The 22379-nt window shown below is 47.5% G+C and overlaps 2 protein-coding genes and 1 long non-coding RNA gene across 6 annotated transcripts in view; 2 read left to right on the plus strand and 1 right to left on the minus strand.

Annotated features, from left to right (window-relative positions):
• Nucleotides 1-6912, plus strand: part of ABCA5 (ATP binding cassette subfamily A member 5) — a 32105-nt gene extending 25193 nt beyond the window's left edge. For all 3 annotated transcript variants that reach the window (XM_032128645.1, XM_032128644.1, XM_032128646.1), the window contains 12 exons: nucleotides 433-524; nucleotides 982-1108; nucleotides 1196-1313; nucleotides 1415-1506; nucleotides 1659-1834; nucleotides 2388-2463; nucleotides 2542-2636; nucleotides 3413-3532; nucleotides 3707-3856; nucleotides 4792-4871; nucleotides 5079-5134; nucleotides 5937-6912. In XM_032128645.1, the coding sequence (XP_031984536.1) occupies nucleotides 433-524; nucleotides 982-1108; nucleotides 1196-1313; nucleotides 1415-1506; nucleotides 1659-1834; nucleotides 2388-2463; nucleotides 2542-2636; nucleotides 3413-3532; nucleotides 3707-3856; nucleotides 4792-4871; nucleotides 5079-5134; nucleotides 5937-6044 (1290 nt within the window). In that variant the 3' untranslated portion in view covers nucleotides 6045-6912. The remainder of the gene's footprint in view (nucleotides 1-432; nucleotides 525-981; nucleotides 1109-1195; nucleotides 1314-1414; nucleotides 1507-1658; nucleotides 1835-2387; nucleotides 2464-2541; nucleotides 2637-3412; nucleotides 3533-3706; nucleotides 3857-4791; nucleotides 4872-5078; nucleotides 5135-5936) is intronic.
• LOC116453344 lies at nucleotides 1-20258 on the minus strand. The gene is made up of 3 exons (XR_004243761.1): nucleotides 20248-20258; nucleotides 11322-11328; nucleotides 1-83 (listed from the first exon to the last, which is right to left on the minus strand). It is a non-coding gene; the product is annotated as an uncharacterized LOC116453344 (long non-coding RNA).
• LOC116453343 (ATP-binding cassette sub-family A member 9-like) overlaps nucleotides 12602-22379 on the plus strand; it is a 25127-nt gene continuing 15349 nt past the window's right edge. Inside the window, exons 1-11 of one of the 2 annotated variants that reach the window (XM_032128647.1) lie at nucleotides 12602-13005; nucleotides 15724-15836; nucleotides 16319-16529; nucleotides 16761-16919; nucleotides 17467-17567; nucleotides 18107-18333; nucleotides 19207-19345; nucleotides 19755-19940; nucleotides 20475-20607; nucleotides 21011-21176; nucleotides 21865-21923. In XM_032128647.1, coding sequence (XP_031984538.1) covers nucleotides 12987-13005; nucleotides 15724-15836; nucleotides 16319-16529; nucleotides 16761-16919; nucleotides 17467-17567; nucleotides 18107-18333; nucleotides 19207-19345; nucleotides 19755-19940; nucleotides 20475-20607; nucleotides 21011-21176; nucleotides 21865-21923 — 1513 coding nt within the window. In that variant the 5' untranslated portion in view covers nucleotides 12602-12986. Of the gene's footprint in view, nucleotides 13006-15375; nucleotides 15466-15723; nucleotides 15837-16318; nucleotides 16530-16760; nucleotides 16920-17466; nucleotides 17568-18106; nucleotides 18334-19206; nucleotides 19346-19754; nucleotides 19941-20474; nucleotides 20608-21010; nucleotides 21177-21864; nucleotides 21924-22379 lie in introns of those variants that run through there. The other variant, XM_032128648.1, reaches the window with a different exon arrangement.

A 22379-nucleotide genomic window follows, 5' to 3' on the forward strand; every position in this document is an offset into this window, starting at 1 on the left:
GTAGGGAATTGTGGTTCCTGCTGGGATCCCCTTCTGTCCAACATCTTTATCAGTAAAGATTTGCTCTGATGCTGAGCCTGCAGCTGTGCCCACCAGTTCAACATCTGCTGCTCCTGTGGCCTGATTAACCCTGCCAGTATTTATTCTGATTATTATGGGAATCCCTGCTGATGGAGCAAGAGCTCCAGAGCAGGGGCAGTCCCTTCTCTGTGCAAAAACCCCAAGTAATTGCTTTTAAATCTAAGCCCACTTTGGTTGTGCATCCTCAGACCCGCTGAGCAGCATTTAATGATATATTAAATATATTCTTGGCAACACCAGCACTTGTGTGGTGGTGCAGAGCTGCAGCTTCTTGTCCCTCATCACTCTGGTGGTGTCACCCCCAGGGTCCCCAGCCTGGCTGGTGACCAGGGTGGTTTTTGTCTGCCTCAGCCCTATTTGCAGTGTGTGGTGTGGCTGTTCCTGCTGCGCTGCTTCGAGCTGAAGAATGGAGGGAGGACGGTGAGAGAGGATCCCTTCTTCAGGTGTGTCTCTTGACTGGTTCTTTTTTCAAGCCATAGTCCAAAGAAACTGGTTTTGGAGGTGCTGCTGGTGGTGGTTAAACTGGGATGTGCAGTGGAAGAAATACACCACCTTTTATTATATCCCTTCTGAGACTCAGTCACTGCAGTGCAGAGATGGGGGCTTTATTTCCTTTTAAGTTCCATCACTGCAAAAGCAGGAATTCTATAAGGATGTTCCCTATATAAAACCAGGGGAACTGCCATTCCCATTGCATGGCCAGGGATGCTGTGCCCCCACAAAGAGCTCAGCAGGGAGGTGACACAGTGGCAGCCCCTGAGCTCGTCCTGCTCTGGGATGAGCTGCAGGAATCTGCTTCTCCTGGCCTTGGCAAACACAAATGGCTTTGAGCACAAAAGCCCTGAGCCAGCCTCAGCTGAGAGCTGAGCAGAGGCCTCGTGCTGTTTTCCTCCCCTTCAGAAAATGTTTTACAAAAGCCAAGAGCTGGAAGTTCCCAGATGTCCCTCACGAGGAGAACGAGGATGAGGATGTGAAGGCAGAGAGGCTGCGAGTCAAAGAGATCCTGAGCAGCCCCAGGAGCGAGGAGGTAAAGCCTGGCTCTGCCCAAACCCCCAAATCTGGAGGCTCCCCCACAGCTGCTGGGATCTGCAGCCACTTCCCTCTTCCCTGCCAGATGCCAGCAATCCTGGTCAGCAGCCTGCACAAAGAGTTTGATGAAAGGAAGGAATTTCTTCTGGGGAGAAAAATAAAGAAAGTGGCAACCAAACATGTTTCCCTCTGCGTGAAGAAAGGTTGGAGTTCAGTTGCTTGCTGTTGAGCTGTTTCATTTATAAAAACAGCTCTTGGAACCGTTTATCTGACCTCGTGGGCAATGGTTTGTGTCTTTCTTTAGGAGAAATCCTGGGTTTGTTGGGACCCAATGGAGCTGGGAAAAGCACATTAATTAATATGCTTGTTGGAGAGATTGAGCCAACCAGTGGGCAGGTGTGTTCCATGCTACAGTTACACAAAAAATCCATATTTCAATTTTATTGTTATTATTGCAAGCATTCCTGAGAGCGTTTTGCTAAAACCATGCAAAGCCAGTTTGGAAATTTCCAATATTCTGGATTAAGGTCTGGGCATTTTCCTTGCAGGTTCTGATGGGAGATTATTCCTCGGGGCTGAGCAGTGAGGATGACTCAGTGAAATTTTTGGGGTACTGTCCTCAAACGAATCCTCTCTGGCCAGATATCACACTGCAGGAACACTTTGAGATTTATGGTGCCATCAAAGGGATGAGCCAGGCTGATGTTAAAGAAGTCATCAAGCGGTGAGTGAGTTTGTTGGAGAAATCTTTGTGGTTTAACTGGAGTTTCCTCAGCTTTTTTTATCTTCAAGCTTATTACTGGAGGGGTTTTGGCTTTTTTTTTGTGGTTTTTTTTTCCCCTTCTCTCCTTTCCTAAAGCAATCTTTGTTTCCATTTAAGTTTGGTTTTGAGCTTGGTTGAAATTCTGCAGTGGTGAATTCATAGGTGAGGAGATGAAGGTTCAGCCACAGAAAATTCAACTGGGATTTTTAGTTTTGATATATGTTTTTTTAAAGTAATTTTTTTAAGGTTGTGAAGTACTAACAGTGACCTTTGTAGAAGCTGCAAGGAGGGGGAGTCCTAGGCTTGGAGCTGTTTCTGTTGTCACCACAGGCTCCTCCAGGACAGGTGGTCTTGTATGGAAGCTCCAATTCTGCTTTTTGCTCTGCTTTTTTTATCTTTGATAAACAAATATTTGTACCTGAGCTCTTCAAAAGGAGCTGTTTGCATACTCTGATGAGGGGGAAGCCAGACCATCCCCCTCCCAGCCTCTCACACCTGCTCCTTCCCTCCCCAGCATCACCAGTGTCCTTGATTTAAAAGACCACCTGCAGAAAACGACGAAGAAGTTGGGAATGGGGCTGAAACGCAAGGTATGGGGGGCTCTGGGGTCACTCTGGGGGTCACCAGCACTCTCCCTGTCCTCACCCTGCCCCTCTGCCTTCCCCCAGCTCTGCTTTGCCCTCAGCATGCTGGGCAACCCGCGCGTCACGCTGCTGGACGAGCCCTCCACCGGGATGGATCCCAAAGCCAAGCAGCACATGTGGTGAGTGCTGGCCACAGGCTCCAGGGAGTCAGCCTGGTCTGGGGTGTGTGTTATCCCTGCCCACACCAGGGAGAGCCACACACAGGGAATAACGGAGTGGGCTGAGTTGGAAGGGACCTAAAGATCATCCAGTTCCACCCCCTGCCACGGGCAGGGGCACCTTCCACTAAAGCAGAATAATTTCTGCTTAATATCCCACTTAACCCTTCCCTCCGGCAGTGGGAAGCCATTCCCTGTGTCCTGTCCCTCCATCCCTTGTCCAACGTCCCTCTCCAGCTCTCCTGGAGCCCCTTTAGGCCCTGGAAGGGGCTCGAAAGTCTCCCCAGAGCTTGTCTTTTGATTGAACAACCCCAGCTCTCAGCCTGGCTCCAGAGCAGAGGGGCTCCAGCTCTTGGAGCATCTCTGTGGCCTCCTCTGGACTCACTCCAGCAGCTCCTCCTGTGTTGGGAGCCGCAGAGCTGGACACAGGACTGCAGGTGGGGTCTCACAAGAAGGGGAGAATCAGCCCAACCTTCATGCCAGGTGCAGTGCAGCTGTGTCCTGTCCCAGAACAGCTTGGGATTTAAAAGCTTGAAAGTTGAAAGAAATCCTTAAAACAACATAAGGGATACAGATTCGAGCCGTCTTTGGGAAATTCAGGTGTTAATTGTTGCTGTGGGAGTAGCAGTAATCCATAAATAGAGGGTCCATCACAATCCTCCTTCCCTGTGAAGCCAGGATTTACTGTTCCCTGCCAAATGTTTTTATTCAGGGATGGTTTTGGTTGTGTTTTGTAGGAGGGCAATCCGAGCAGCCTTTAAAAACAAGGAGAGAGCAGCCATCCTGACCACGCACTACATGGAGGAGGCAGATGCTGTCTGTGACCGTGTGGCCATCCTGGTGTCAGGGCAGCTCAGGTACCACCTGGGGCAGGGGGACAGGCAGCTGCCACCTGGGATATATTTGTCTGAAAATACAGATGAATTTTGTACCTAAATTTGGAGTGAAATTAATCCTTAACAGCAAAAAGGGTCTGTTTGAGGTGAGGGTGTTGTTGAGTACAACCTGTGTTTTCTGTCTGTAATTCGTAGGTGTATAGGTACTGTCCAGCACCTGAAGAGCAAGTTTGGCAGAGGGTACTTCTTGGAAATGAAATTGAGGGAAACAACAGATGTGCAGCAGGTGGAGTATCTGCAGAGCCAGATTTTGCACATCTTCCCCAACGCCAACCGCCAGGAAAGGTGAGGTTTGTCAGATACCCAGAAAATACTGATGTTAATTAAACCCTCTAATTTCACAGCAGCTCCTTGGCACAGGGGAGGGCATGTGAATATTTACACACAGCTTAAAAAAAATGAAGAATGAAAAAGAGGAAGGGATCTGGAAGGCGGCAGAGCCCGGGCTGCCAGGGCAGGGCCGGGAGCCCGTGCAGATGTTCAGCGTGGAGGAAGCAAAACTGGATTTCTGCATAGCTGTTGCCTGACAGCTTCCTCCTGGGGCAGGGCCCCTGGGAAAGGGCTGAAATCCAAGTCTCTGACTCACTGCCCTTACCTGGAAATGCCTGAGGTCTCTGGGGGTCTCAGTTTGAGGGTGGGCTGGCTGCTGTTCCACCAACAGCTCTGAGTTTCTGCTGTATGCACCCGAGGGTTTGGCTCGGTGACTGGAGAGACTCCACAAAGGGCACAGCAGGCATCCCATGAGGAGTGTGATCCTTGAGGGATCACGAGTGTGATCCTTCCTCAGACATGGGATGTGCAGGGTTGGAGGGGAGTTCCCTCTCCAGCAGGAGATGTGGGGAGCAGAGCAGCTCCCCGTGCTGCAGTCAGGGTTGCAGGAACAGCTGCGTGATGCAAACTTCCAGGACCTGCTGTGACCTCCCAGTTCAGCTGAAAGGTAAAACGTCAGGACTCTGGGAGTTCCAGGCAGCAAATCTGCCATGAGCAAGCAGAATATAAATGATTGAATCTGAGTGGAAGAGCATGAACTTACAACAGTCTCAGGGAGGTCTCAGCTGATGCACCTGGAGCTGCATCATTCCCCTTCTGTGTGATCATGACAGTCAAAATGCCTGGAGTAACCTTCGGAAAATAAGTTAAAATACATTCCACTGGGTATTAGTATTTTCACTTTGAGTGATTTTGCTTGAAGCTAAATTTGTTTTGCCTCTTTGTTCCAGCTTTGCTTCTATCTTGGCATATAAAATCCCTAAAGAAGATGTACAGTCGCTTTCGCATTCTTTTTCCAAGCTGGAAGAAGGTAATGAAGGAAGCACTTGCCATACATCACACACACAAATCCTTTTGTCTCCCATAACTGACTCTTCTGCCATGTGGTGTCACTTGTCCATTTCTGTTCCAAACTTATTTATTTTTCTTTTATTGTTGTTGTCCCCAACTCTGTTTCTTGTGAAATCAAGAGTGAGTAAAGTGTCCCTAACTCTGCTCTTACCAATTCCTTCACCAGTAAAACACGCCTTCAACATCGAGGACTACAGCTTTTCTCAAGCAACACTGGAACAGGTGTGTTAAATTCTATTTTGTGGATGTAAACCCTGCCAGGTGAAGGTGTCAGAAGGCAGGGTTAGATGGGATACTGGGAAGGAATTCCTCCCTGTGAGGGTGGGGAGGGGCTGGGATGGAATTTCCAGAGAAGCTGTGGCTGCCCCTGGATCCCTGGAAGTGTCCAAGGCCAGGTTGGATGGGGCTTGGAGCACCTGGGATAGTGGAAGGTGTCCCTGCCCATGGGGGGATGGGATTTATGGTCCCTTCCATCCCAAAGCATTCCATGATGATGAGCCCTATGCAGGCAGCTCATCCCCCAAGCTCTGCTCTCAGGCCACGGGGGCCGCTTTGCTGTTGCCTGTTGGGGCATTTTTGGGAAACTAAATTCCCTTTTTTCGAAGTGAATCACATCTGCCAGCTCTCCAGCTCCTCTTTATTCCTGTTTTCCCCTCTAAAAATAAGATGCCAACTGCAGTGACTGGAAGAAAGCAAATGTGTGGTTTTAGTGGAAAAGCTGCTCTGATTTATTCCAAGAACAGGCATTTGCTGTTCGTGGCTGGAAGGAGGGTGAGGCTGAGACTTGTTATTGCTTATTGTGGATTAATTACTGCTGACAATTAATGTCTTCAGTGCTGAACTTCCTTTTTATTGTGCTCTTGAAGAAAAGAGGTGGGAGGGCAGGAATAAGGAGAAAAACCTCAAAATACTGAAAATTTGCTACTCAGGGATGAAGCAATACATGAATACTCGTGAGGTTTTTAGCATGAGTTGTATTTGTGACCAAGGAAGCTCCTACAAGGATCTTTTCCATGTGTTCCAGGTGTTTGTGGAGCTTGCTAAGGAGCAGGAGGAGGAGGACAGCAGCTTGGGCACCCTGAACAGCAGCCTGTGGTGGGACAGGACACAGGAGGACCGAGTCATTTTCTGAGCTCCTCATGCTCGTGTTGGTGCCAGCGCCGATCCTCTCTCTGCTCCTCGAAGCCGGCGTGGGCAAGGACAGCTGGGTTTGGAAGCTCTGAGCATGTCCCACCATCCTGGCCTTGGGAATAACGCCGCAGGAGCGGTGAGCATCCCACTGCTCCTCTGACTGACCCAAATCCCTCCTCCCCTCGCTGTTACTGGTTTGTGTTGGGCAGGAGGGCACTGCCATGGCAGCCAGGTGTCTCCTGGTGTTGGTGGCTGGGGCAGGAGCTCCCACCTGCCTTCCCTTGGCTCTGCTGGGCCAGAGGCTGGGCTGTCCTTCAGGAGGATCCTGTGTCTGAGCGAAGCCAGTCGCTGCTGGAGCATCCTGCCCCGCGGGGTGGTTTGCAGGGTCTGGCCATGCCCTTGGGTGGGCACTGCTGCCTGTCCTGCACACCCATGCCTGTGAGATCCTGCTCCTCCACCAGCTGGTCCATCCCTGCTTCTGCTTTGAAGATGCACCTGCTTAGAAGAGAGGGGGGAAAACCACTGCAGTCACTGTCCCACTGCAAGGAGGGTCCTGAATTGCACCACAAGCTCAGCTTGGCGTCCCACCAGCGTGAAAATGTTCATTTACAGACACAGCTTGGCACTTGCAGGGTGGCAGCTGTGTGCTGCCATGTGGGTGCCACTGGGGTTTGTCATGCATGCTGGGGGCACAGGGGCTGGACAGAGTGGATGTGCTCCTTCCCCTGCTTGGTTAAAAGTACAAAGACACAACTGTCTGTCAGGGTTTGATGCTGGCTGAGCACCAGGCACCCATGAAAAAACCATCTATTTATTTTCCTCTGCTATAGCTAAGCAGAGGAGGGAAAATTAAAACTTCATTTTCATGAGTTAAGGATTATTGAAACAACAAAAACACTTTAAGTGTTTTAAGGCAAAACAGGTTCAAAACTTAAAACAGTATAAAGACGATTTATTAACAAAATTAAAAGTAAAAAGGGTAATGAGAACCAAAGTGAACTTTCAGGACATCTTTCTTTCCCAGTCTCTCCCTCTTTCCACCGACTACGCAAAGAAACAGAACATGGGGTTTTGGTCAGTATTTCACTTCTTAAAAGTCTTTCTTCAGTATGCTTAAGGAAAAGAGTTTCTTCTGCTGTGCCGTGGGATCCTTCCCACAGGAGATAGCTCTCTGCAAACTTTTCCAGCATGGTTTTAACTTTCACAAGCAACAGTCCCACCTGAACCTGCTGCAATGTGAGTCCCTCCCACGGGCCAAGCAGTCTTCCCACAACTGCCCAGCGTGGGTCATTTTAGTTCATGGGGTTTAGTCTTTTAAGGATGAGCTGTTGTAGTTTGGAAGCAAAGGCTCTCCATCTCTAAAAGCAAGGGTCATCTCTCTCTGAGTTCCTCACTAGGTTACAGCTTTTCAGCACCCACACACTCCAGCGTGAGTACTCTTCTTCAGGGGCTGTGCATGGATCTCTGCACCCCACCATGCACCTCACGAATTATAGGGAAACAGTTTGTTGTATGATAGTCCTCACCACGGCTTGCAGGAGAATCTCAGCTCCGGTGCTTGGGGCACCTCCTCCCTCTCCTTCTTCTCACTGACCTCAGTGCCACCATGTTGGTTTTCCTCATGTGTCCTCGCTTTTCCTCTGACTTGGAAGAAAATTGGTGTCTTCAAGTTGCACTTGAGAGGTTGATCTTGTCCAGGCTCCGCATCGGGGAATTGCTCACCGTGTCTCTCACTGCTGCCCACTTGATCCCTGCCGGCACCGCACAGCCGGCCCTGGCCGCGTGGTCCTCGCCAGCACCACACAGGCGGCTCCGGCCTCGGGAGGGCTCCGGCTGTGCAGTCCCGGCCTATGGAGGGTCCTGGCCTCAGGACGGCCTCGGCTGCGCCGCCTCATCCTCGGGAGGGTGCCGGCCTCAGGAGGGCTCCGGCTGTGCGGTCTCATCCTCGGGAGGGTGCCGGTCTCAGGAGGGCTCCGGCTGTGCGGTCTCATCCTCGGGAGGGTGCCGGTCTCAGGAGGGCTCCGGCTGTGCGGTCTCATCCTTGGGAGGGTGCCGGTGTCAGGAGGGCTCCAGCTGTGCGGTCTCATCCTCGGGAGGGTGCCGGTCTCAGGAGGGCTCCGGCTGTGCGGTCTCATCCTTGGGAGAGTCCCAGCCTTGGGAGGGCTCTGGCCTTGGGAGGGCTCTGGCCTCGGGAGGGCCCCGGCCACGCGGCCCCCGCCAGGATGGGCCCCAGCAGCTGCCTCGCCACCCCTCGGGAGAAGAAAGAGAGCTTCCCGCTCTCCTATTCCCTTCTTAAATATGTCATCACAGAGGTGTTATCACCTTGTCTAATTGGGCTGCTAACCTGCCCATGGTCAGAGCCTTCAGCGACTGGCTCTGTGCCGGCCACAGAAGTTTCGAGCACTAAAGCTAGGCTGTGTGAAACCAACACACTGTCCTTACGGGGTTTGCAGAGATGTGGTTCTGCCTTGTCTCCATTAAAAACAGTCTGATTCTTCCCCTGGCTGTAACAACTGTGTCCTGCCAGCTGCTCTCACACACAGTGCTTTGGAGATGCTTTCCTTTTCCTTGCCAGTGCATTCATGAGCACCAGTGTTTCCCAGTCCCTCGTTGTTGTGGTTGCAGTCAGTCACACAGGGACGTTTGCTTGGGCGTGGCCTGGCCGTTTGTCACCCCCCTTTGTCAAACCCCAAATGAAATTCGAAGCCACATTCATAAGAAAGGTGCCTTTGGTTTGCATAGAAGCACTAAGAAGAGTAGAATATGTGGTCCTTTAGCCTGAGAAATGACAGATGTATGTTGAAAATACATTATTTTTTTGGTTTTTTCTACACAAAGGTATCATCACTTTTTTTAGTTTTATAAGGTGAAATTAAAGATTGCTCCCAGTTCATTTTGCTCTGCAATGAACAGGTACAGAGATGTGTTTATACTGAGACATTGGCTTCATAAGTCATATCACTTATGTATCTTCATTTTAAAGTTAGAAAATACCTTTGTTTTTCTTGAGAAAACTCAAAAAAATGGGTAATGTTGGAGTTGTGTGTCCCAGCTGTTTGTAATTGTGAGGCAATAATGTGTGTGGTATGTCTGATAATGCTTTATCAGTGTGTTCAGCCAAAGTCTGTTAAAATCTGTTAATTCACTATTTTCCTTTAGGGAGATGTGAACTCTTTATGTACAATTTTACTTCCTCTCTTGTACCCATAGGCGGCCTATAAATGCACAGCTTTGGGTTCAGAGTTAAAATGTCCAAGCCCTGCAGAAAGCCCTGGACATCCTGTTTGCTTCCCCAGGGAGCCACAGCCCTGGAAATGAAGGATTAAAGGATGGGATTAAAGCACCAGTCTCCAAACTGCAGCTCCAGTGCTGCCTGACAGGGCTGGAACTTCCCTGTCAGCAAAGAAAAACATCCCAAATTCAAGTGTTTGGTTTCTTTAGCCCCAGCCCTGCTGCTGGCTGGGAGCTCTGAGCTTTTTCCTTTACTTGAAGCAATTTGGGACCCAGAATTCTGCCTGTTGGCACTTTCCCGTGCAGGTGTGTACAGGTTCAGTGCATTTTTTCCAAATCCCTCATTTCTTTGGTCTCTTTTTGCCAATGGTGTTTCAGCCAAGTGTCACTTGCCCGTCAATCCAGCACGCTCTTGTCACATGGATTTAGGGAATTACAATGTGACCTGTGAGCAGCCTTGGTGTCTGCCTTGAATTTATTCTTTACCTTGGAGTTAATAGTCTGTAAAATAGTTCTGTGCTGTCTGGGTGATACCACCCTGTTCCAGATCTTTCCATATTTCCTCACATTTCAGATGTGAAAAGTTTGGATTAGAAACTTGGTTTGGTGCTATTGTTTATCTTGGAGGAGCCCAGTGGATGGTGGCACTGGTTTTTGTGCAGCTTGTTAAATTTGGCTCGTTAAATTAATTCCGTGTTTGGGTGGGATCTTTTTGGCCTGGTGACATCGTGTGTCAACTGGAGTAAAGTTCCACCCCAAAACATCACTGTCCTCATAGTGTATTGTATCAGAAGTGTTTCAAAGTGTCATTAGATGTCTCTAATTTCCAGAATAGGAAAAAAAACCAGGCAAAATTAAACCAGGGAATGCCCTGGGAACAGGAAAGCTTTATTCCTGGGCTTTGAAGCCCATTTGTTCTGCTGTTATCAGTGACACACCAAATCCCATCAGTCCAACACACACCCAGCCTGTGCTCCCAGAGATAAACTGGATTTGGGGGGATTTGGAGTAAATCCACCCAGTTTGGGTCACCATTCCCAGGTGAGATGGTTGGAACTGCCTTGCAGGATTGTTGTGAGTATCTGATGTACCCAAAGCTTGGAAAACGCATTCACTTCGTGGTGTTGTTACAAGGTTGTATTTTTCTATGGAGACTTTAACGTGTCTGGTTTCATTTACATTCCCAAGAAAAGTCCTTGTTTAAGAGTCTCTCTGTATAGCAAGTGAGCTTTATTGCACAGCCGACATCCAGAGCCCTGGCAGCAGAAGCAGAAGGTGTCAGGCCTGAAGGTGACACATTCGTGACGCTCCTCCTGCTCTTGGACCTTGTGCAGTTTATTTTACACACATTTTGCCTTTCTTTCACCACTTGGCTGTACTTGTAAAGGTGAGGATTTTCCTTTCCCAGCAGGAAGTACTTCCAAAATAAAGATAGATTGGGTTGTTAAACACTTCGGTTTCTGTGGCGTGGGTGTTTTGCTGTGCTGGAAACGGGGATGGTTTTCAAAATTCTGGGTTGATTTTGGGGTGCACCAGAGTTTCAGGTGGTTGTGCTCAGGCAGAGCATGGGGGGCCCTGGCTCTTGGCATGGCCAGGGCTCTCAGGCTGCAGTATTTACGTATTTTTAACTGGATTTGCGGGAATTTTGCAGTGTTGCAGCACTGGAGATTCGACCTCCCGCGGTTGTGTTGCATTTTGCAGCCGGATTCATTCAGCCCAACTCAGGGCTAGCAGTGACCCCACAGCAGTTGCATGCTCCTGGCATGGCACATTGTCCATCTGCAGGGATGAATCACCTCCAGCCACTGAAAAATTAACCCCAGTGAAAAAAACAATTCATTTTTGTGCTTGGAGCTGTCCCCAAGGTGAACTTGCTGGGTGGATGCTGGCTCTGGGGTGAGGGGCAGTGAGATGGGGGAGGTTTGAATGAAGGTGGGACATGAAACGTGCTCTGCAGGGATGGAGGCCGCTGTCTGCTCCTGGGATGTCCTGTGGGACTGCCAGGTCCCTGGACAGACCGTGCTGAGGAAGAGGAGGAGGTGGTCACCTCCAGCCTTGTGGGTCGGTGAAGGGTGTAGCAAAATAAAAGGGATTTGTGCTCCCTGAGCCCCTCAGTGGAGAGGAAAATAACCCCAGATAAGTTTAATCTGAGCTTGGGGACAGTTCCCAGCATTTCATACTCGTTGGTTTCTGATGGTGTGCAAGGGCAGTGTGCCATGCGGTTTTGGGGTTTTTTAAGCTGTAAAATTAATTCATTCCCTTATAATGCTTCTTTTAAGAGATGTCCAGAAAGTCCCTGAGTTAACATGCTGAATTTCTCTTTGATAAGGGTTTCCCGGAGCTCTCACTGTTCCTTTCTCCTTTGCTTGGCATGTCCCCCTGGAAGGGTCTGGCTCCATTCCCAGCCCTTCTCCTCCTCCTGGCAGATACAAAGTCTGGTCCTGAGTCCCCTTCTCAGAAATCCTGTGGAGCATCTGCTTTGGGGATTTAATTAATGATACTTTGAGACGTTCTGTGTTCTCCTGCTGCTGCTCAGTGAAGCCCTGAGGAGTTGGGGTCCCACCTCAGCAGCAGGGCCAGGAGCAGGATGGGAAACCCCAAGGAGTGCTTGGAGCAGGTTTTTGTGCAGCAGGAGACTGCTTCATTTCTATGTGAAAAAGCATTTTCTGTAGATAATGTGCAGTCAGGGCAGGGCTTCCCACAGCTGGGTCCCACACTGAGGCACAGGTTTTGGTCAGAAAAGTGCTATTTTTTGGTAAGTGCATCTCAGATGGGCTTTTTGCAGTCATGAGGAGCCTTCCCCATTGCTCCCCTGCTGCCCAATGCGAAGGGATGCCAGAAAGCGCTTCTGCTGCTCTCCTAAATGAGCTCATGCCTTGAAAATGAGTAAATCAGCAGCTGCAGCAGAGCCCCGACCTTTTGTTGAGCAACAAGCAGACGGCCCTTGTGGTTTGAGGCAGCTCTGCAAATCAGATGCACAATCCTCAAGCTGGGGAAGTTCCGGAACAGTCAAATTCATTTACCTCATTGAATTATCCCGTGGCCATGCACCCTTCCAGCTCATTTGGACTCCCTGGCTTGTCTGATTTCCTCGCCTCCCTGTTTTGACTGCAGATCCACTGGAAAGATGTTTTGTTTTTAAAAGCCCAACATGCTCCATCCTGCTTCCAGCTGTGCGGCAGCTGCTGGAAAAGCAATTAAAAGGAGTGGAAATTGGGAAAAAAACCCGCTCAAAGCAATGGGGAAAGGAGAAGGAGGAACTAAAATCCCGTTGGTCCTGGGATGCAGGATTTGTCTCAGCAGAGGAAGGAGCATTTGCTGAGTCAGGCTCTGGGCACGATGGGGACAAGGCAGCAGAGTTTTCCCTCTGGAGAAGCTGGGACAGGGACAAGGTGGCTTTGCCACCTCTCAGGAGTGAAGGTTTCCCCCTCCCAGGCCACCCCAACTCTGCTGCCTGGTGGGAACCTCTGCAAGGGTTGAGTTAAATCCTCCAAACCGTGGTGTAAACATCCCCAGGCCCCGGGCCAGCTGGTTGTAGGTGTTGTTCCAGCGTTGGGTCATCGCTGCAGAAGCTTTGGGAGGGTTTGCCCGGGCAGTGACGTCAGGCTGGACAGGGGCATGGCCACCGGGGTGGGCCAAGCAGCTGAGCGTCCCCGGGGCTCAAAAGGGACAGGAGCCCGGACACCTCGGAGCTGGAGGAGACCTTGTCCCAATGGAAAACACACCATCAGGTAAGGAGCTAGATATTTCTCCTTTTTTAAAGGGAAAACTAGTTTAGAAGTAGAGATGGAAAAATTCTCCCCGGGGCAGTTTCATGCAGGGGTTGAGTTTGATGATTGATTTTTCCTAATTAATGCTTTATGATGATGAATGCATAAAAGTTGCACCTTCCAGCTCTGTTCTCTGGTGGACTACAAGTTCACATCAAAATATTTTAGAGGCAAAGGAGCAAAAATACTCAGCTTTTCTGGGTGTGTATGGATTTTGGCTCTCCTCGTGGATGGGCTTTGGCTGCAGGTGAAGAGCTGCAGGTTGAGCACTGGGTGATGATCCCTCCCTCTGCTCTCCTCCTCCTGCCTTGCTGTCACTAAAGGCACCTAAAAATGCAAAACCCCCAAATTTCACTTCTCTGTGTGAGCTGAAGTGCTGAGCTTTGATGAAGGGTAGGCTTAGAGTTGTTATTTTCAAGTTGAGAGTAGGAAAAAACAACCTGTTTGAAAGTTTGTGTGTTGGAGTGGAGTCAGTGCAAATCTCTTTTAGATTTATCAGATGCAAGCACAAAAACCTACAGGAACTGGCAAACAGGAGAGGGTGGAAAGAGCTCCTCTGCACTCTCCACAAGCAGGGCTTAATCCTTTGCCCTGGGAAAGCCAGTGGACCCTCTGGGAAGTGTGAGATGCAGTGTGGATTGCTCCCTTTGAACCCAGCATTGAGAGGCTCCTGAAGAGCAGCTTGATTATAGGAACTAAAATCAGAAACTCCTCAAATACTTCGGGTTGGAAGGGACCTTTAAAACTCATCCAGTCCAACCGCCCTGCAATGAGCAGGACATCTTCAAACAGACCTCAGTAAGTTCAATTTATAGAGGAAAATAATCTGAAAAGGTGCCAAAGAGGAATTCCCCGAGATAGTAAATAAAGGGATTACATGGGATGTGCCTTGCTGGGATAACTTCTGGTAGAGCAGAGCTGCACACAGGATCCAGCAAAAGTTCTTGCAACACGTTGGCAGTGTGTTCCTGGAGAGCAGGAAGTTTGGATGCATTTAATGAGCCCCAGGAGACATCCAGCTTTACAAGTGATGCTCTTTACTGGATTAAAGTTTCCCAAACATCGTTGCCTCCAGATCAGTTTCTGATGTGTTTATTTTGCCTTCTGAATCTGAAGTTTTGAGCCTCAGGCCTTGCAGAGGATTCTGTCTTGCTTATGTTTTTTACCTTTTTGATGATTATCGAATAGATTAATTAGATGCCTAATTTGAAGTTAATAATAGCTAATATTTATTAGGTATCTGGTTGAAAGTTAAATTCTACAGCATTTGTAGGCAGCATCACCTGTTTGAATTCCTGGCTTTAGATTTGGCTCCCAATGGTATTTGCTTCTTGCTCCTCAGGCAAAAAGTCAATTCAAACTGGTACAAACTTAGAATTTTCTAAAAGTTTTAGATTTGCTCCATCATTTTTAAAATTAAGTGCTTGTTATGACTGTAGAAATTCAGTGCATCTTTTAAAGACCATCATATTTTCCTTGTTATCCAAATATCACCACCCTTTGTTTACTGCCCAAACATCCTGGGCTGAGCTGCTGCTTTCAGTTCACAACTGAAATCCAGACCTGGGCAAATAAACCAAAGGAACACTTCCTAGAAATCCCTTCCTATTTACCTTTAACCTTCAGTGCAGGGAGCAGTGGGGAAGCGTGGGAGGAAGCTGCAGGCAGGGAAAGCAGAGCAGCAGGAGATAAGATAAAATAAGCCCTGGGATAACACTCAGAAGGTAAACAGGGATCCTGAATCCCTTGCCCCTGCAGTACACAAATATTTAATTCTTCCAAAAAACAAGTTCTGAAGGGAACAGAGTAGTGGAACCCTTTATTAACTCCAGCTGCCCAATCCGTGAAATCAAGAAGCGATGTCCAAGGGGAATGGAGCACTCTGAGGTTGCTTTGATTTTAGGTTTCAGCCATTTTGGAGGATTAAACCACAAAAACATGTTGGGAGGTTCCTTGCCCTGCTCCCCTGGGAAGGGGGTGAGACCCATGGCTCTGAACTTGCTCCTGTTCCTGCTGCTTGGCCACGTGATTAAATCTGGAGCTGAAATGAATATCTCAAAGAAATACTCCTTGCTCAGTGTTTGGGAGGGTATTAAGGAGCACATGGGTGTTCTAACGCTGCCCTGCTCTAACTGCACTGAAGTTCCTTAATATTTAGGTGAAAACAGAGCAAACTGGTCTCTTACCAGCCTGGCAAAGGCAGGCAGTGGCAGCCTCTATTTTAGGCTGTTTTCAGCACCTCCTCAGTGTTTGTAACGTGATTCAGGGTCTGGTTCAGAACCCAGAGCACGTGAGTGGTGGTTTGCCAACAAACCACGTGTCTGAGGCAAGGCATAAATTCACTTTCTGCAGTGAAGTGTGGAACGGGAGCAGTTGTCTCGTTCCAAAAAGCCTCTTCGGGTTGAGGAAGGATGAACCTGGGTGAGGAGGGATGAATCTGGATGAGGAAGGATGAATCTGTGCACGTGGGAGAGGCAGCTGAGTCCAACCCAGCTCTCTGTTCCCTTGCATGATCTTGGACTATTTCCTTTGAATCTTAGTTGTCCAAAGTTGAGGAGACAAGTTCTCCTCCTTTGGCATATTATTGGCTTCCCCTGAAGTGATATTTACCCAGGTAAGTATATGAGCTCCCAGTGACCTGTTTTGTTCTAAATGATATCATTTTCTTTCTCATCTTAGCCGGAAAAATGCAGGCAGTATCCAAGAAAGCCTCGCAAATATTTCAGCAAACCTGTGCTCTCCTGTGGAAAAATCTTCTTCTGGTGTGGAGGATGAAGGCCAAAAGTTTTCAGGCAAGTGTCAGTCCTTCCAAAGGGAAATCAGGATTTCCACTACAAAGTATTTTCACACTGCATTGTTTTTGTGTGAGGGGATATGAGAAGGCTCAGCTGTGGTTCCCTGGGAAATGTCAGCAGTTCCTTCTTCCTGTGACACTACAAATGTGCCTCGTGACAAAGCTGGCTGCTTGCTTTTGGTTGTTGATCCTGCCCTGTCCAGAGGAACACAATGTCCAATTCATGGCTGCAGTGTCAAATTATCCACAGACCTCGCTGGCTCCGGGACTGAGAAAACATGTTTTCCATCTGAAACCTTCCTCAGATTCTAAAACCATCACACCTGTGGGACAGCTCTCCCTCATGCCCAGGGAAAAGGCCGGAGGAGCTGGACTGGGCAGTGGGGTCGGAGCAGGGTTAGAAGGGTCCTGGAGGAGCCTCCCCACAACAGCAATTCCCTGGGCTGCCCTTCACCTCTGCATTTCCTTCCTTCCCTCCAGGAATGGGTGGCATCGCTGGTTTTCCTCTACATCCTGAGGGACTCAGCAGGTCTGATCATGTACTACCCCACCCAGGAGTTCCCCTACAAATTCCTGGGGCGCCTGGACGAGCCGGCCTTCAACGCCACGGGGGTGACACTGATGTACACCCCTGCAACCAACACCACCAGGAGAATAATGGCCAAAGTGGCTTCCAGCTCCGCACTGAGGGGTAAATGCTCTTAAATCCATGTTCCAGCTGCAGTATCTGAAGTGGCCCTGACCCACCCAAGTGGTGGGGAGGGACAAGAGCATTTGTCCCACATGGTTTTTGAGGGAACAAATGGTGGTGATGCCCATTTTCATTGTTGCCTGAATAATCAGAGTTTCAGAGAATAATCAGAGCTGTGCTGGTGTTATTCTTTTCTTTTTTTTAAATATTATTTATCTATTCTAATGGCAGGTTTAATAATAGAAGAGATGGAAAATGAGAAAAAAATGGAAGAAAAAGGAATTTTGGAGGATGAAACTATTGGTGTGGTTTTTAAGGATGACTTCTCCTACACTCTCAGATTTCAAATGGGCAGAGCGGTGTTTCCCAATGAAGGCTTTGAGCACATCGGTAACAAAATAAATGAAACCACAGGCTTTGATTTTGCTTTAAAAACTGTTTAGCTGGATTTCTATGCTGCTGTGCCGCCCCAAAGGGATGGAGGCTGCATGTGCCAAATGGCTCAAGAAAGACAGGAGTTAACATTTGAGGGTTTGTGTCTGTAAAAGGAAAAAAAAAATCAGAGAAAAAAGTTTGAAGAACATAAATGTCATGTACAGTCAGAGAATCAGAGAATCCCAGAATGGTTTGGGTTGGAAGGGAGCTTGAAGATCATCCTTTTTGTCCCTCTCCCTTTCATACCTTATAACACATCAAATCATGCCTGGAAAGGAGAATTGTGTGTGCATTAATGTCCCTCTAACATACAGTGCATGGCCAGAGATTTAACACATTAAAAGGTAAAAGGCTGAGTAAAACCCAATCTTGATTTCCTGACACTTGGGTAAAACACATTTGCAACCCCACGTGTTATGCACAAGTACTTATATGCACAAATATATGGAAAGGTATTCATTAATATTGATTAATTCTTTTTAAAAATTTGTTTCCCCAACAGAAACCTGCTGGGATTTTTCAGCAAGTCACTGCAAAGTTCCTCTGTACTGGTATGGGGGGTTCCTCTCTGTGCAGTCCAGCATTGATGCAGCAGTCATAGAAGTAAGTGTGATCGTGATGGAAAATACGTTTGCTGTTCTTTCCAGAGTTCTGTGTGAACTTAAAAACCAAACAGTCAGACAAAAACCAAGAAAACCACCAAGCCAGTTGATGTTTCCATCCCTAAAAGTGTCCGAGGCCAGGCTGGACGGGGCTTGGAGCAACTTGGGATAGTGGAAGGGGTCCCTGCCCACGGCAGGGGTGGAACAAGGGGATCTTTAGGGTCCCTTCCAACCCAAAGCATTCTGGGATTCTGTGATACTCTGATTTTTTGTGATCGTTAACTTCTTAAATACTTAGTGTAATTCAAACTTTAAAAGAATGACAGATCATTCTCGTGGCTTGAGGCAGTGAATGGAACAAGGATTTAATAGTGTTTATTGCAAGTCAGTACAAAAAGATACTAAATCCTGGTTATTTGCTTATAAACATAACCTTATTACTGACAAACTCATCATTTTAATGCTTATAACCCCCTGTCTGGTCTGATGTTGACTGTTTCATCGCAAAAATTACATTAATGACTGATTTCTTTTCTTTAGATGAAAACCAACCACTCTGTCTGGAAAGAAATGAAGTCAATCACTGGAGTTCATCTGAAAACCCCCATGATGAAACCTCTGTTTAAACTGGATTACCTTTGGTTCATCATCTGTGCCATATTGAGCTACTGCCCGTACATGCACTTTTTATCAGTGAAAGTTCTCAAGGAGAAGAAGAAGCTGAAGATACTGATGAGAGCAATGGGTCTGCAGGATATTGCCTACTGGTAAATCTCAGAAATTAATCCGTAATTACAGGGATTATTTTATCAACTGTATGGAGCAACCTAGCCTGGTGGGAGGTGGCCCTGCCCATGGCAGGGGCTGGAATTAGGGGATCTTTGAGGAACCATTCTGGGGTTCTCTTTGCTGGGGGACCTCTATTTCCAAGCCTGTTGCCCTGAGACAGGTTTTTTGTAGTTGTTTTGTTGCTCTTCTCCCACCAAAAAGGAAGAGGAGCCCTCCTCGTGGAGCAGGGGTGTGTGTAGCAGGGTTCTGGCTGTGGAGGGGTTGTTTGCCTTGTGGATGCACGCAGAAAAAGTGAAGGAACAGCAAATTCTGGAGAAACCCCTAAATGATGAAGCAGAGGAGGGACACAGGGTCTATCCAAACAGGCTTCCTAATCCATCTGGGCATGAATATTTCAGATGGTTCAGAAGAACACATGGATAAAAGGTCCTGGCTGCAGATTCTCTGTGTCCCTTTGCTGCCATCGCTGCATCTGCAGAGATCTGGGCACATGCAAGACCTGAGCTTGTGGAAGAACTTCTTTCCTGAGCAGTAACCAAGCACTGAACAGGCTGCCCAGAGAGGGTGTGGAGGTGTGGAGTGTCCCTCACTGGAGATACTCCAGACCCATCTGGACACATTTCTGTGCCACGTGCTCTGGGATGACTCTTTCTGAGCAGAGACGTTGACCCTCTGTGTCCCTTCCAACCTGACCCTTCCTGTGACTCTCTGGTATTTGCAGTCCAGTCTGGAAATTGTAAATGGATGGAATTACAAAATATTTGAATTAAAAACAATTTGTCTTGTATTGGCAATGTCAAGGCAAGTGTTGTCATGCTCAGGAACAAAAATAACTGTGCCTTCCTGTGTAGGTTATCCTGGAGCTTGCTGTACACTGTGTACGTCTCCATCACAGCCAGTCTGCTGACCTGGGTCACCCTGAGCGAAGCTTTGGATCACAACAGCTTTTTGGAAGTGTATTTTTTTTATTTCTTTTATGGCACGGCATCTGTAAGTCTGCTTTTGTATTCTTATATGATGCACCCTTTTTTTTCCTGTCTCCTAATTAAAATAGCTGAAAGACTGCAGAGTTTTCTAGGGCTGGTGTTATATGAGAAAGTAACAAAAATACATTGCTGTGATTTATTGTTATTGTTTGTAGGCTATTATATCAATCCCATTACATTTTGTGAGATTCTGACTCAAAATCAGAGGAAAGAGAGGTGCTAAAATGAAGCTGGGAGTGATTTGTCTGTCCCTATAAAACTGCCCTAAATCTCAGAGCTGTCTGCTAAACAAAACATCTGTAGGGAACAACTGAAACTCAGCTGGATCTCTAATTTTGTTCCTATTTTCATGTTGGTTTTTTTTAATTGCAGCAGAAATGCATCCTGCTAACTATTGGTTTTCTCTGCTGCAGATTCACTTCACTTTCCTGCTCAGCTCGTTGCTAAAGCAGCCAAATATTTCCAGTTTTGTGGGATTTCTCCTTCACATCCTCGTTGGGTCACTGGGCTTTTTGACATTGTTTGAAAAACTGCCACGGGCTTTGGAATGGATTTTAAACCTCTTCAGTCCTTTTGCCTTCGCAGCTGGTCTTTCAACGGTATGTCCAAAATAGAACCAGTGCTCATCACAAAAGCTCAGCCCCCAAAATTCTGCCAGAGAACAGCAAAACCCAAAATTTGCATTGCCAGAACAACCCAGTCACCCCCCTCCACTTTAGATGCTTTTAAAAAGGAAACTTGGCTCCAAAAAATCTGTGCTAATTCGTGGCAAAGATGGTTGGACACTCAGCTGCATCAGGAATTTTGCTGCAACAAATTTAAATCTCTCTGAAAGGACGGCAGCGGTGGAACGCGGTACCAAGAGCTGCAGGAACTGGGAGGGCTGGAAGTGCTGCCTTTGCAAACAGCACGTGCAGCTCTCTGTAACTTCTGCTTGATTTGAAATTCAGCTTACTGAAGCATTTCCAGGGCTTGTGGTCATCATAAACCCTTTGCCTCCTTAGAAACAGTGTCGTGATCACGAGTGAATTGGGTTTTTAGTGAAAATGGCTGTGATGACACAGCAGTGAAGTGTTTCTGCCTGAAGGAAATGTTGCATCTGAATTGTGCTTTTTTTTTTTCCCCTCCCCTAGATGGTAAAACTAGAAAAATATGGACCAGCATTTAGCCCAGAGTTGTACCCTTTCTATAACCTGTACCTCATCCTGAGCTTTGACAGTGTCTTGTATTTCCTGCTGGCCATCTACTTTGATAAGGTTTTGCCTGGTGAGTGAAAATGTGAGGGGAAAAATGCAAACTTCCTTGCTTTTTTTTCTACAATTCTCTGCTTTTTAGGGGAAAAGTTACCAAAGGGGTGGTGGGAGGAGAGAAAACTGTAACCCTGCAGTAAGGCACTGAGATCCTGCTCCAACAGCCCTGGCCACGGGGGTTGGAAGGATGTTGTAGGACTTGATCTGATATTTTGGAACCAAAGAGGTTGTAAATGGATTATGCCCCACCTGCTTTTACAGATATGGACAACTTAAACTGCAGAATTTATCAATTCTTTCACTCTGCTGAAGTTCACGCTCTGCAGCTACCGGGGAAGCGCTCCTGGGCTGGGCATTTGTCAGAGTTGACAGATGGAAGTTTTGGGGTTGATATTTCACCTTCTCTGTCTCTGATTCAGGCAAGTACGGGGTCCCACATCCTCCTGCCTTCTTCCTGAGACCCTCGTACTGGCTCAAGGGCAGCAGTGGGTACGTGGGGGTGAGAGCTGGCAGCAGCCATGACCCGGTTCTGGCCAGTGACACCGAGCCAATGCCACTGGGCTTTGATGGGAAGGAAGCCATCAGGTAAGGAACTCCTTTGGCATGGAAAATAGAGCTCTGCATGGGTTGTTTGGCTCTAGAGAGCACAGCCACGCTGCACTGGTGAGTGTGAGGCTGTCAGCTGGCATTATAGATAAGATGAATGCAAATATGTGAAAGGGAGGGGTTGTTGAGTTTCATCCCACTCCAGAGCTGGATTTGAACATTTATTGGATGTGGGGCATCCTCCAACTCCCTGCCCTGCACTTTCCTCTCAGCATTGAGTCTGTTCCCTTTCCCCATCATCTTTAAGCAGAGTGTGCTGCATAAAATGCTGCTCTGTCCATCCTCACAGGTCTGGGTGGGCTCGTGGCTGGTGCTGCCTGCTGGTTATTACCAGAAAGCAAACCAAAATCTGCCAAAATAATAGCTAGGTCATCACTCTAAATTAAATAACCACAGGCTACCTCGTTCCCTCGAGCCTCCTGCTTCATTCTTAAGTGTTCCTCGAGTTTGGCTTTGAAACCTTTTAACAGCTTTTAGAAAAGTACAGGACCTAATCCTGCTTTAAAGGCACCAGAAATGAATTACATCAAGTGATTCCTGTTACAGGACCAGTTTGAGGAGGAGGTTGGGAAATATTCTCCCAATAGTTTTCAAAGGTTGTTTTGAGGCAGAGGAAACAGCCCCAAATTTTGATTCTAAAAGTAATGGCTTGCTTTCTTTTCTTTAGACTAAACAATATTAAAAAAATATACAAGAAGAACAACAAGAACACTGAAGCTTTAAAGGGTAAGGAGAGGCTTTGTAATTCTTTTATTCGTTTTTCACTAGATAAGAGCTCAAAGTGTTTTGAAACGTGCTGTTGGCTGTACTGAATTCTGCCTCTGGGCCTGTTCAACTGCATTGTGCAATGGTTATTTCTGTTGGGGTAAATTACTGGCAAATTTCTACCAGGTCCTTATCTCCCTGTTCCCGCCAGGAAAATCACTGTTTATTATTTTTTCCAACAGCAGAGGTCTCCTTAAAAGCTGTGTTTTTGCAGTGATGAACCACTCTAGAAATCCCCTCTCAAACCTCCCTTTCAAAATGTAAACTATTTTGGGCAAACTTAGGATTTTATGGCCAAAATTGCTGTCCCTCCTTGAGCTGTGTTCTCCAAGCGCTTGCCAATTCAAATAGTTGACACAGTAAAGTCATGGGGTATTTGTTGAATGCCTTTAACAAGAACTCCAAGTGAAAATATCA

The sequence above is a fragment of the Corvus moneduloides genome, chromosome 19, assembly GCF_009650955.1.
Source record: "Corvus moneduloides isolate bCorMon1 chromosome 19, bCorMon1.pri, whole genome shotgun sequence".
In the NCBI taxonomy this organism is placed as follows: Eukaryota; Metazoa; Chordata; class Aves; order Passeriformes; family Corvidae; genus Corvus; species Corvus moneduloides.